A 13,621-nucleotide genomic window follows, 5' to 3' on the forward strand; every position below is an offset into this window, starting at 1 on the left:
TGGTTGTATATTAGGAAAACTATTAGCATAATTGACCGTATCAGTAAAAAATAAAAATTATAAGATTATGTCAATAGGTACAGAAGCATTTGACAAAAGACAAGACTCATTCTTATTAAAAACACTAGAAAGAAGAAGAATCAATGGAACATTTTTTAAAATGATATGTACTATTTGTCTATAACCAAGAGTAAGCATTAACTATGATGGGTATAAACTTGAAAAAAATCTTCATAAGATCAAGACTGAAGTAAGAATTTCCACTATTCAATATTTCTTTATTCAATATTGCACTAGAAATGCAGAAATAAGACACAAAAAAGAAAGTGAAGGAATAAAAATAGGCAATGAGGAAACACAAGTATCGTACTTTTCAGATAATGTGATGTTATAAACACATAAATTATTAGTATTTCCATATACTATCAACAAAACCCAGCAGCAAGAGACAGGAATAAAAATTCCATTAATATGATGGCAGACAAAATGGATAATTTTGATTACATTAATTTTTTAAGAGGCACAAATAAAACCAATGCAGCTAACATTAGGAGTTTAGCAAGTTGGGAAACATTTTTTACAGTGAGTCTTTAGGATAAAGGCCTCATTTCTAAAATAGCAGAGTAAAATTTATAAGAACATATGTCATTCCTCAACTGATAATCAAATGCTATGGGCAAGCAGTTTTCAGATGAAGAAATTAAAACTGGTTTTTAATCTTATAAAATGCTCTAAATAAATATTAATTAGAGAAATGAAAATTAAGATAATTCTGAGGCACCACCTCATAATTATCAGCCTAACTAATATGACAGAAAAGGAAAATGATAAATGTTGGAGAGGATAAAAGGAAACTGGGAAACTAATTCATTGTTGGTGGAGTTGGCAACTTATCTAGTCATTCGGGAGAGCAATTTGTAATGATGCCCAAAGGACTATAGAACTGTACATAGAACAATGCTACTTCTAGGCTATATCACAAAGATATCATAAAATGTTAAAAGCTCCCACATGTACAAAAAATATTTACATCAACTCTTTTTGTAGTGGCCAAGAACTGTAAATTGAGGGGATGCACATCACTTGGGGAACCTCTAAACAATTTGTTTTATATGACTGGTGGAATACTAGTGTGCTATAAGAAATAATGAACAGGAAGATTTCAGAAATAACCTGGAAAGACTTATATGAACTGATGCTGAGAGACATGAGCAGAACTAGTAGAACATTATAGCTAATGACAGCTACAATGTGTGAGGACTGACTTTGATGGATTTACACCTTCTCAGAAATCCAACAACCTAAAATATTTCCAAAACAGTCATGATGGAAGATGCCAGTCACATCCAGAGAAAGAACTATGGACTCTGAATGCAGAGTGAAGCGACCATTTTAGTTTTGTTTTGTTTTCTTTCCCATGGTTTCTCCAATTCATTATAATTCTTCTTTAAAACATGACTAATTTAAAAATGTATTTAATAGTAATGTATGTGTAGAGCCCATGTGAGATTTCAAGCTACCTTGGGGAGGGAGGGGAAAAAATTTAAAACTTATGGAAGTGAATGTGGAAAGTTGAAAAAAAAATGAATTAATAAATTGAAAAAAAAAACTGCACATACCCTTTGATCCATCAAGAACAGTAATAGGTCTGTATTCCAAAGACATGATAAAAAAGGAAAAGGACCCACATTCATAAATATATTCATAGCTACTCTTTTTGAGGTAGCAAAAATTTGGAGGGGATGTCCAACAACTGTGGAATGGCTGAACAAATTGTAATGTACAAATATAATGGAATAATATTGCTCCATAAAAGATGATGAGCATGTGGATTTCAGGGGGGGGGGGACAGGAAAGACTTACATGTACTGATGTTGAATGAAGTAAGCAAAACCAGAAGAACATTGTACACAGAAACAGCAACATTTTGAGATAATTAACTATGATAGACTTAGCTCTTGTCATCAACACAATTATCCAAGAGAACTGCATAAGGTTCATGATGGAAAATGCTAACTACAGCCAGAGAAAGGATTATGGAGTCTGAATGGCGATCAAAGTATACTATTTTCACTTTTTTGTTTGTTTTTCTTTCTTGTGGCTCTTACCTTTTGCTCTGATTCTACTTTTACAACATAACTAATGTGGAAATATGGTTCACATGATGCTACATGTATAAGCCATATCAGATTGCTTGCTGTTTTCTGGAGGTGCGACAGGAAAAGAAAGGAGAGAGAAAATTTTGGGACTCAAAATATTACAAAAATGAATGTTGAAAACTATTTTTATATATAATGGGAAAAAATAAAATAGTACTAAGGAGAAAAATAAAATAATGGCAGAGCATATAAAATATTTGGGGTGCTACCTGCTAAAATAAACCCTGAATTTAGATGAACACAATTACAAAATACCTTTCACACAAAGACATATCCAAACAATTGGGAAAATATTAATTTTTCATGGTAGACTGAGCCAATATAATAAAAATGACAAATCTACCTAAGTAAATTTACATATTGTCATACCAGTCCAATTACCAAATAATTATTTTAAAGAGCCAGGGAGAATAGTAACAATATCCTTCTGGAAGAAGAAAAGTTCAGGAATATAAGGAGGATCAATTTTTTTTTTTAAGTAAAAGATGGCAGCCTAGCAGTTCTTATTTCAAACTATTTTGCAAAGTGGTAATCATAAAAAAAAATCTGGTCTGGCTAAGAAATAGAGCTGCAGATCACTTGAATAGATGAGGTACACAAATATACAGTCTTTGATGACCATATTAATTTAGTATTCAATAAACCCAAAGATCCTAGCTTCTGGAGTACAATCTAAACATTTTTGGAAAATGTTGGGAAAACTAGAAACTGTTTGGCTAAACTAGTCATATACCAATATTTTATCCATATATTAAGATAAACTCAATATGAAATAAATAGACATGAGGTGTTATGTCATAAATTAGGAGAGTATGGGAAAATGAACCTTCAGATGTTTGGTTAAGGGAAGAATTCATGACTGAGAAATTGATACAGGGGATTAGTGAGAAGTGAAATGGAAATTTTTGATTACATGAAATTTAAAAAGCTTTTCCACAAACAAAATTCATGCATCAAAAATTAGACAGAAACTTGGAAACTGGGAAGAAGTTATAGCAAGCTCGTGGATAAAGGCCTTATTTCTCAAATATATAAGAAATTGAGATAAATTTATATAAATGAGAGCGAACCATAATTAAAAATTAGCCAAAAGACATGGACAGGAAGATTTCAGAAAAAAGAAACCAAAGCTATCAATAGTCACATAAAAATGTTCTAAATTAGTACTAATTAAAGAAATGCAAGTATATCATTGTACATCTATCAGATAGGCTAACATGACAGAAAAGTAAAATGACAAATGCTTGAGGGGATGGAGGAAAATTTGGAACTATGACAAAAGGGCTATGCAACTGTGCATGTCCTTTGATGCAAAAATACCCCTAATGGGTCTTTATCCCAAGAGATGTAGGAAAAAAGTAAAAAGGGCATATTTGTACAAATATATTTATAGCAGCTCTTTTTGAGGTGTTTGAAGCATAGGAATTCAAGGGTATGCCCATCAATTGGGGAAGGACTGAGCAAATTATAGTATATGATTGTGATGGAATACTATTGTTCTATAAAAAGATGATAAGCAGAATGGTTTCAGAAAAATCTGGGAAGATCTACATGAAGTATTACAAAGTGAATAGGAGGAAACTTTGTACACAGTAACAGCAATATCAGCTGTGAAAGACTTAGCTAATATGATCAAGTCAATGATCCAGGACAATCCCAAAAAAATCAGGATAAGAAAAAAAAAATGTCAAAAGCTCCAGAAAGAGAATCGATGAACTCTGTATACAGACTGAATAATCTTTTTTTTTTAACTTTCTTTTAAACATTGTTTTGTATATTCTTTTGTAATATGGTTAATATGGCAGTATGTTTTGCAGGACTCCACATATGTAATTAAAATCAAATTGCTTGCTTTCTTAAGGAGGGGGAATGGGTGAGAAGCAGCTAAAGGTGTGGAATTCAAATGTTTTTAAAAAGGCTTGTTCATTATCTTATATGTAGTTCAGAAATATTTAATTCAATAAATAAAATAGAAAAAGAAAAAAAATGATCATCTGATTGAAAGTCAGTATAAAAATTCAGCATACAGACAAATGACAGAAGATAGTATTCCAAGCCATTATTTTGTTATTGAAAGGGGAAAAAATGGAGACAAATCCACATAGTTGTTCTTTAATGTATTCTGTTTTTGTTATTCTCCTTCCATTACACCCCATTGCGACTTAATCACATTTTAAATCGAGCCACATTTGCTGAGCATCTCCATTCTTCTCTTTAAGCTTCTTTGGCATCACAAAAAGCCAGCATGATCAAGTCCAATTGCTTCCCATCAAATGCCACACTGGGTAATTGCGACACAATCAAGCTGTTACAAGGCTGCAGCTTTATGCCCTATACTGCTGTGTACAATACCTCATAGTACTAGACCTGTCGTCACTTTAGAATTACGCAGTTTTTCAATTGGTTAAAATAGATTCTAAAATGTTCTATCCTTGGACTTAATTACTCTCTCATACAATACACACAAGCCCAGAAAACACAATATAGTCATCGTGGCAGCTAGTAATCTTCAGATATAACATATAACATCTTCTATTCAACGATGCTATATGAATTGGTTTTGTTTTTGAGATTTTACTAGGAAATTATTCCCTCACTTGGAAATCTTCATCATTTTATCAGAGTATTTGATAGCTTAATCTGTGATGATATCTCTCAGTTTATATCATGCCAAAGTAAATTGAGGGCATATAATTTGAGAGGGAGAATCAGTGTAGACCTCAATTAGTTTACTCTAGAGCATGGAGGGAGAATCAGTGTAAACCTCAGTTTACTCCAGAATCAAGTGTTTTAATGCAAATTACTATGGTGATACACACACACACACACACAATGGTAGACAAAATTGAGGTTTATAATTTGGTTACAACTTTTCCAATTCAGTTAGACAAAGAGTTCTTTATGGAATTATTCAAGAAAATAGAAATAGAACATGCAGATAAAGTGCTTCCCATACTTTAAAGGATATTTAAAGGGCTATCTGATCACTTAGAAGCATATGTTTCCCTTAGACAAAAACAAGTAATTGAACTATCCAAGTGAAGAGAAGCAGTACCATGACTGGCTTCCATGATTTCAACAAGCTATTTTGGCATTCATTAAAGGTACACACACACACACACACACACACACACACACACACTATATATATATATATATATATATATATATATATATATAATCTGAATTCCTTAGGTGATTGGAATTGATTCAATTGATTGAAAAAAATTAATAAAACCATACTAATTTTTTGAATTAAGATGTAAACTAGAGCAAAGGATATAGATGCCTACAAGCCTTCTTCCAAATACTGTGGGTACTGAGGGGAGAAGAAAAATACATATTTTCTTTATCACTCATTTTCACTTTTGGTGGTCTTTATTTTCTTAACTTAGGAGCTATCAAAAAGTAAAGAACATCTAAACCTTGGATTGGGGAACCTGTGGCCTCGAGTCCACATTTGGCCTTTTAAGTCCTCAGGTGCAGACTTTTGACCGAGTTCAAGTTTTATAGAACAATTCTTTTTATTAAGGGGATTTGTTCTGTGAAGTTAGGTACAATCAAATGACTGCACTTGGGGACCTAGATGGCCACGACTGGCCTTGAAACTGTGGCAGGTTCCCCACCCATGGTCTAAACTTCCTCCTCTCATTAATAACCATTATAGGAGGAGCATGCGATGATTTAGGCATTTTATTCATTCATTCATTCATTCATTTATTTATTTATTTATTTATTTATTCATTCATTTATTTATTTATTTATTTATTTATACATTCATTTTTTCATCTATCTATCTATTCATTTATTTAATCACTTATTCCCCTGCCCACCTTTACTAAAAGTCTTATAGAAATAATTACATCTTGAATGAAAATAAAGCAATTTGAACTTAAAGTGTGAAGGTAAAAAGTCAAGATGAATAAAAAAGTCATTTCAAATATGTTCACCAAAGATGTTACTATAAAGGTTGAACAACTGCATAATATCTTTTATGAATATTTTTTTTCTGCAAAATACATATGTTTGGTCCCTGGAATACTGGGCATTTAAATTAATATGAAAATATATCTTTCATTAAAAAGAAATTGATCTTGATGTTAGTTTTTCTTCTCTGAGCACACAAGGAAGGGAGAAAAGGGCATTATTTTCTATTTTATGTAACATGCTTCAAAATTTAATTTTAGAAGTAATATCAACTAACTATAAAATGATATTTTGTGTTCTATGTCACGATAATTATAGATTTCGAGACAAATATCATGAAACTCTAGCTTAATTAATTTCCATATTTTTTAAGATTATATATTTTTAAATTAAAAACATTAGGTCCAAGTGGATGTTGAAGAATTATCATTTTGGGAAACAGAAATATTGGTACAATAAATTTCAGAAATATTTTAATAAAAAGTGAAGTACAAGTATTCAGCAAATAAATCCTAAATAGATTCCAAACATCAGTACAAATGAAGGCATGGTAATGTAAATAAGTGGCATGCAATTTAAATAAAACAATGTTAAATACAGGATATTAATATTCAAATTTTATATTTTTAAAAAGGAGTTATTTATTAGATAATTATATAAATAAAGGACATGTAATACCTAGCAAACTTCATGCATAAAGAAGAAAAATGAGATGAGAGTTAATTTACAATTAAAAAAAATGATGCCTATATGGGAGCTACTATGCCTCAGAAGAAAGAGAATGTGTGGGAAAGACTGAAGTGATGATAAATTAATTTAAGTTTGGGGACCCAGACAAGTTATATAGTAAAAGAAATCATGGAGAGTGGGAAAAATTTCACGAAATTTTAGATTAATCAATATTCTTACTTTTCAAAAATATTTTTTTGAAGTCAACCTTCAGCAAATTTCTAGATTGTTAGCCTGGAAGTGTAAATAGCCTGAGTTGAATAACTGTAAATCATGAATTAAATTCATTGTTTTTAGAACAGTAGATTTAGAGAAACAAAAAATAAGGCATATATGGATTTGGCAAAGTAATTAACATTTATTTTGATATCTTTCTATACAAGATGGAAAAAATGTGGACAAAAAAGCAATAGGTAACTTCATGGTTAAGTGAATAGCCATAAATAAAAAGTGATGATAAATGCAACATTGCTAATTTAGATTATGTTTTCTGTTTGTTCACCATAATAGCACACAACCCCAAACTCAGATTATAATAGTTTCTGTCCCCCACATTTCTTACTTCCCCATCCCAGCAAAATAAAATCACTAAACCAAGTCTAGTTAAACATAAATTATAATCCTACTTCTGCCACCAATTAACTATATAACTTCATGCAAACAATATTTATTAACCACCTACTATGTGTCAGGTGAATTCAGAGCCCTCAAAAAGACCACTTTCAGAAGTTTATGGCTCTATTCTCTAGCTCTTCAGTCATAGGGGAAAAGTGATTGAAGGAACCTTGAAGCTTTTGAGTATAAAAAATTGAGTCAATCTACATGGTGAGAAGATTTCAGGTGATCAGCTTTTCCTAGAAGCAGAATGATGGTCTGTAATGGCAAGCAAAATAGTACTTTCCAAGCAGAATTGAGAGGGAGAATGCTTGTCATGTTGGCACTCTTTCCATCTGTTCTGTCTGAGCTGATGTTAGTTTCTCAGATAGAAGTACTCTGTGTGTTGATTTATATTAGTGTTACTTTGTCAGACAGAAGCACTCTGTTGATTTGTGTTGACGTCTCATGCAGAAAGTGAATTCAGATGATAGTGTGGGCAATGTGTGTGAATATTGTACTTCGGTTGAACTTTGCTTTCCTAGAAACAGAAACTGTGAAGAGCTTGGAGTGGAGTAGTCCCAGTAAACTGCCATATGGAACAGGAGCAGAGAGCTGCCTACTTGTGAATCCAGGCAACAATCATGGGAATCCAGGCAAGAGTTGGGAAACCTGCCTACCTGTGAATATAGCCAACAGTTGGGTGAATCCAGGCAAGAGTTGGGCATGTGGAAGAGTTGCTGCGGGGTTTAGAAGTCAGTCTTGATGATGAAAGAGTATTTTACTTGGCTACTCAGTAGTGACTGATGATATTGTAACTTACTTGACCTAGTGGTAGATGGCATTTGTACTTTTCACTACTCCTTAAGGGTGATTGGCTTAAGCATGATTACCCCTTAAGGATGATTGACAGCCTATCTGGAGTCAAGATGAAAGAAGACTTGATTTGGGTACTCTATATTGATTGAGGAGATTGTGACTTACTGAATGATGTGTTTTGTTATATTGTTGTGAATGTTGCGCTTTAATTTCTTCAATGTTTTGCTTTAGTTATTTTTGTTGTTGTTGAAGAAATAGAGAGTTCACTATATTATGGGATTAGATACTTAAAGTAATTCACAGCAGCAGTCCTCAGTAGAACTGCTCATGATTGGCTTTACATGGTCATGAACTCAAAACCAAACAGCCATTTATAGAAAAATTAAATTAACTGCAAAATTTACATAAACTCTTTAGCCCTCAACTTCTTTCCCTAAAAGAGAGAGACAATTGTACTAGATGATCTCTGAAGATACATTATAATAAAATATTATTTTAAACTCTGTGGGCCATAAACTCTTCATTCTTTCATTCAAAATTAGCTAGTAAACAAACATGGATTGTTTACTATATTGTTCTAACCATGGAGGATAAAAAAGGAGAGAAAAACAAAATGAAATACAATGATATTCTTGACCTCAAAGAATTCACATTTTAATCTTCAAATTTGATTAATTAATGTAAATAATTACATAATTAGTAGAAATTTCTAGGTACTTTGGAGATATATTTAGAGTAGGTGGAAATAGACAGGAAAGTTAATGGAATGAAGAGTGCGGACAAGGAAAGATCTATTACTGAGGGTGGGATTTGACCTGAGTATTGAAGGATGCCTGGAAAGTTAAGAAACAAGTGTGATAGGAGAACACTGAAAGCATGACAAACAACTAGCACAAAAGCATAGAGTACAGAGATGAGTGTCTTGTGCACAGTAAATAGTGTAGTGTTTTGAATCATAGAGTACAGAGAAGAGGATAAAGTGTATAAAAGACTGGAAAGGCTGGGGGCAGAGAGGAAAGGGACAGGCTGTGAGGGATTAAAAATGCCAAACAGAGGACTTTATATTTATTCCTCAGATTTCTCAAGAACCAGTGGGGTTTGCTAAGGGGATATGATGATATGATTGGACCTATGTTTTAGTAAAAACTCATTTGAACATATATTCATACATTCCCACTTGTATGATCTCTTTGGGATATTCTTTCTCGTTCATACCATTGGTTATAATTCTTCTTTAGAACTCGACTAATTTTTAATGTGAAAGTATCTGTAGAACCTATATCAGAGTGCATGTCGCCATGGGGGATGGGAGGAGGGAGAAGGGACAGGGAAAGAAATTTTATAAAACAAGGGATTGTGAAACTGAATGTCATAAACTAAAAGCAAAAAATAATAATAATAAATGTGATTGGTGTGGAAAGATATTTGAGGGTGGGAGACCTCTTAAAATGGCTTTTGCAGGGTGTCTAGGTGGCACAGTGAATAAAGTCCCTGGAGTCAGGAGGACCTGAGTTCAAATTTGACCTCAAGACACTTAACAAGAAACTAGCTTTGTGACCCCCAATTGCCCTACCTCCACCCTCCAAAAAGCAAAAAAGAATAGAAGAATAAATAAAAACAAAATAAAATGCCTTTTTTCAAAAAGACCATATGAGAGGTGATGACTTTCTGTAATGGGAAGGTGGCTATGTGAAAGGACAGAAAAGTAGACAATATATTGGGTATGTGGGGTGAGTAGGCGTGTGGAATAAACACAAGTTCATCAGTATGGAGGAAATGGCAAAAAACAAAAAGAAACAAAAAAATTAAAAAACAGAAGACATATGGGATTCTGAATTTAATATGCACTTTTTAAAAGTAGACTCTTTTTTTTGACAAACCACTAATTCAAGTTTATACCTACCCAATCTATGAGCTGTTCTTGAAAACACCAACAACAAACAAAAGCCAACAAAAAAGCCATTTGTTGATCTTAATGGAATTTGTCCTGCAATACAGAACTAGCTCTTTAAAGGAAATGATTACAAGCAGTTGACTACTAAAATCATCAAAACCTCAGAATGTTTGATTTCACAATACCTAGCTCAGGTCCCTCATCTTTTACAGATGAAAGAAAATTTTCAAAAATATAAACTGTAAGCCCCAAGGCAAAATTCCCAAATGATCCAACTTAGAATTTGTCAAACAATGAAATTAAAAAAAAAAAAGATATCCAGTAGAAAAACATTTCCCTTTGTGGATTCCCTGTAATTCTGAGGCAATTAAAATCCCAGCACCAATTTATACCTTACTCTATATACTACAGATTTACTCAGGGATTCTGAATTTCCTGATTAAGGAAGAAAACCACACACATTTATTTCAGTGGTTCTCTAAGAAAAGTCCAAAGACCTTGATATCTGTTGCAAGGGTTTGTACATTAAGCTTTACTCATCAGTATATGAAATTATCTTTACTTCTGGCACTGAGATTTTTCATAAAATGCAAATATTTGAAACATTATATGGCTATAGAAGAGGTAATGTGTTGTTTCATTGAAGTAATCCATGGGCAGAAAAAAAAAAGATTTTAAAACAACTGTTTAAAAAAAATAATGATCTTTTTATTTTCTTACATGCCACTTACTAGTCACACCATAAAATTACCATAAAAGAAATTTTTAGATTATTAAAATGTCAATGTATATTCATAATTAGGTAATATGAAGCTACCACTTGACTTCCACGTATGCTACTCAGAGACTGGCATTAAAGCATGATTGAACAGTAAGTCTAAATACACTGCAAATATGACGTCTTAAAGAGCAGTAAATAGATTTTTCATTAGTAAAATTCCTTATTTTATTTTTTTTACCAAAGTCAACAATATGCCTAGCACTCAGGCAGTGATTTATTATGTCTTAGCAAAAAACAAACAAACAACCTTTTCTCTGATATGTCAAAATAAAAATAATAAGATCCAAATCACATTTTAAACCATCTGCAAATAAAAAAAAACATTCTGAAATCTGCATTATCACATGTGTTTCAATATTAGAAATGTTTCGTTTATATATGAGATGTAAACATTATTTGCTACACTTACCAGGTGATTTTATGCCACTTCACTGAACACAGGCTGTAATATATTTGGGCTTCTTATTGCTTGAGTAGAAAGTGCTCATCATTATCTATTATTTTATGTTTATATATAGAAAAAAATGAAAGCAGTTTTCAAGTGGCATACATCACACTGTTGTAGTGGTTGATTTCCTCAAGATGGTCTTCTGTGGTTTAGGTGCAGTGGGTGGAGGCACAGTTGCAGGTCTGAGAGGGGGAAAACTGGTACTGTGGCTTATTCCTAGCCCTCCATTTTCCAGAGGAAAAGGAGGGAGAGGAGGTGGTGGGGGTGGGAGAGGAGGGCACTGGTGAGGAAGCTTTCCCGGCATGTGGAGGGATTCACTGTGGATGTGGACCTCTCGATTTTTTATGTTATACCGGACATCACAGTCAGGACAATACCCATGGTACTGCACCTTTTCACTAAACCGTACCCGTTCCCTTGTTCCTGCCTGGGGACACCTGTCCTTCTGAGGTCTGTGCATCAGAGTCTGCATCTGCACCTTGTCCAAGTTACTAGTAGGGATACAACAGAGATCCCCATTTGGAATTTTGTTTGATGCTCCAGAGAAACCTCCATTTCGGAGAAGTGTGCCATTAGTTTTTACAGGATTGATGGTTGGCACAGGCCTGTGAGGATCGTCACACTTCACAGGTGTCAATCGTGGAGGAGGAGGTGGAGGGTTAGGTTTTCTCAGGACTGTGAGGATAGCAGAAGGGTGGACTGGTGGCTTGATGAGTGGTGCATTGGAATGCAGTTTGATCTTCTCTAAGCTGGACGCTGTTGTGCTGCTGGAGCTGCTGTTCAGTGTATCAGTTTTGGAGCTGTCTGTCATTTCATCCTCCAGCTGTAGGTCAGAGGTCAGTGTGTCAATCTGGTCAACCACCTGCATGGAAATCAAAAGGCAAAAAAGGTGAAGAATTGCCCAAAAGAAAAAAAAAATTCAAACAATTTAGCCTTCCCATGCCCAGTTTTCTCCATGGTATCATATTGAACAAGTGATAAATATTTGCTATTCATTGACTTATAAAATAACTGTTGCAATCACCAATAAAGCAACAAACATTTATTATGTGGCTATTATGAGAGAGACACTGTTCTAGTCACTGGGTAAAAGACAAGAATGAAAGAGTTCCTGCCCTCGAAGAGCTTACAATTTATTGCAAGGAAGACTGTAAAATAAGTAACATCAGAATGTTAGAACTAATAAAGATTTGGTAACATTACAATCCTTTCTCTGACCAAACAGTTCAGAAATGGAAAAGGAAAGATAGAAACCAGTTGCTACAGAGCTAGGTAGAACCCCTGCATGAAGTACCTTTGTAAAGACAGAGATCTAAATTCACTATTTACATAAAAGGAAATAAGGTGTCCCAAAGTAAAACAGCTAAATGACATTAAGAAAAGAGTTTCCTTACATGATTCACTACTGGGTTGTCTAAATCATAACATTATCAAGAACGTGTAGGGGTAAATTAGACTGCTTGTCCTTGCTATGTTTGTTTTTAATTTGCTTGGCCTTGAGACTAGCCATAAACCTAAAAAGGAAATGGGTAGTGGTAATAGCAGTAGTAGTAGTGGGGGATGGGGGGCTGTGATACCGTGTTTCCCCGATAATAAGACCTATCCCGAAAATAAGCCCTCCCCTTACTGTGTAAGATTCCTCTAAAATAAGCCCTCCCCCGAAAATAAGCCCTATTGAGATTGCTACTGTAGTGAAGGTGATCCTCTGTGCTACACGCTACATTACAGTACCCTCTGTGTACTGTATGCACCGTCCCCCCCACCATGCCGAGCTCAGAGCTGCATCCAATCAGAGCTGCAGCAGTGAGTGCATCATCCTGTTCTTCCCCAGTGATTTGCTTATTGAATAAAGGTACATTTTTTTGTTCACATTTACCTGTTTATTAAAATTGCTGTCAATGTTCATTAAAATAAGCCCTCCCCTGAAAATAAGCCCTCTGGTGTTTTTCTGTCCAAAAAAATTAATAAGACAGTGTCTTATTATCGGGGAAACACAGTAGTAGTAGTAGTAGTAGCAGTTAGAGGAAAAGAGGGAGGAAGATGAGGAGAGGAGGAGGAGGAGAAGGACGAGGACCAGGAGGGGGAGGCTGCGCCCAAACCCCAAGTCAATTTTCTGGAGGCTGAGTGAGAAAGGGACAGAAAAGCAAAGGCATAATAGCCTGAGTAATGCAAAGCTGGGGCTCCATGTGCTACAATACAACTAACAACATTCGGTAACAGGGGCAGGTTTAACCCTTGTTTGGGGGCGCCTGTGCCCCGCGGAGTGGGCG

General features: G+C 34.2%; 1 protein-coding gene across 5 annotated transcripts in view; it reads right to left on the reverse strand.

The window, feature by feature from the left end:
• Positions 1 to 13,621, reverse strand: part of PRR16 (proline rich 16) — a 361,972-nt gene that overhangs the window by 152,064 nt on the left and 196,287 nt on the right. For 4 of the 5 annotated variants that reach the window (XM_069087829.1, XM_069087831.1, XM_069087833.1 and 1 more), the window contains one exon: positions 10,809 to 12,213. In XM_069087829.1, the coding sequence (XP_068943930.1) occupies positions 11,455 to 12,213 (759 nt within the window). In that variant the 3' untranslated portion in view covers positions 10,809 to 11,454. Of the gene's footprint in view, positions 1 to 10,808; positions 12,214 to 13,621 lie in introns of those variants that run through there. The other variant, XR_011168258.1, reaches the window with a different exon arrangement.

This window comes from Petaurus breviceps, unplaced genomic scaffold (assembly GCF_028583685.1).
Source record: "Petaurus breviceps papuanus isolate PSGF00001 unplaced genomic scaffold, PetGlider_PUasm1.0 183, whole genome shotgun sequence".
NCBI lineage: Eukaryota > Metazoa > Chordata > Mammalia > Diprotodontia > Petauridae > Petaurus > Petaurus breviceps.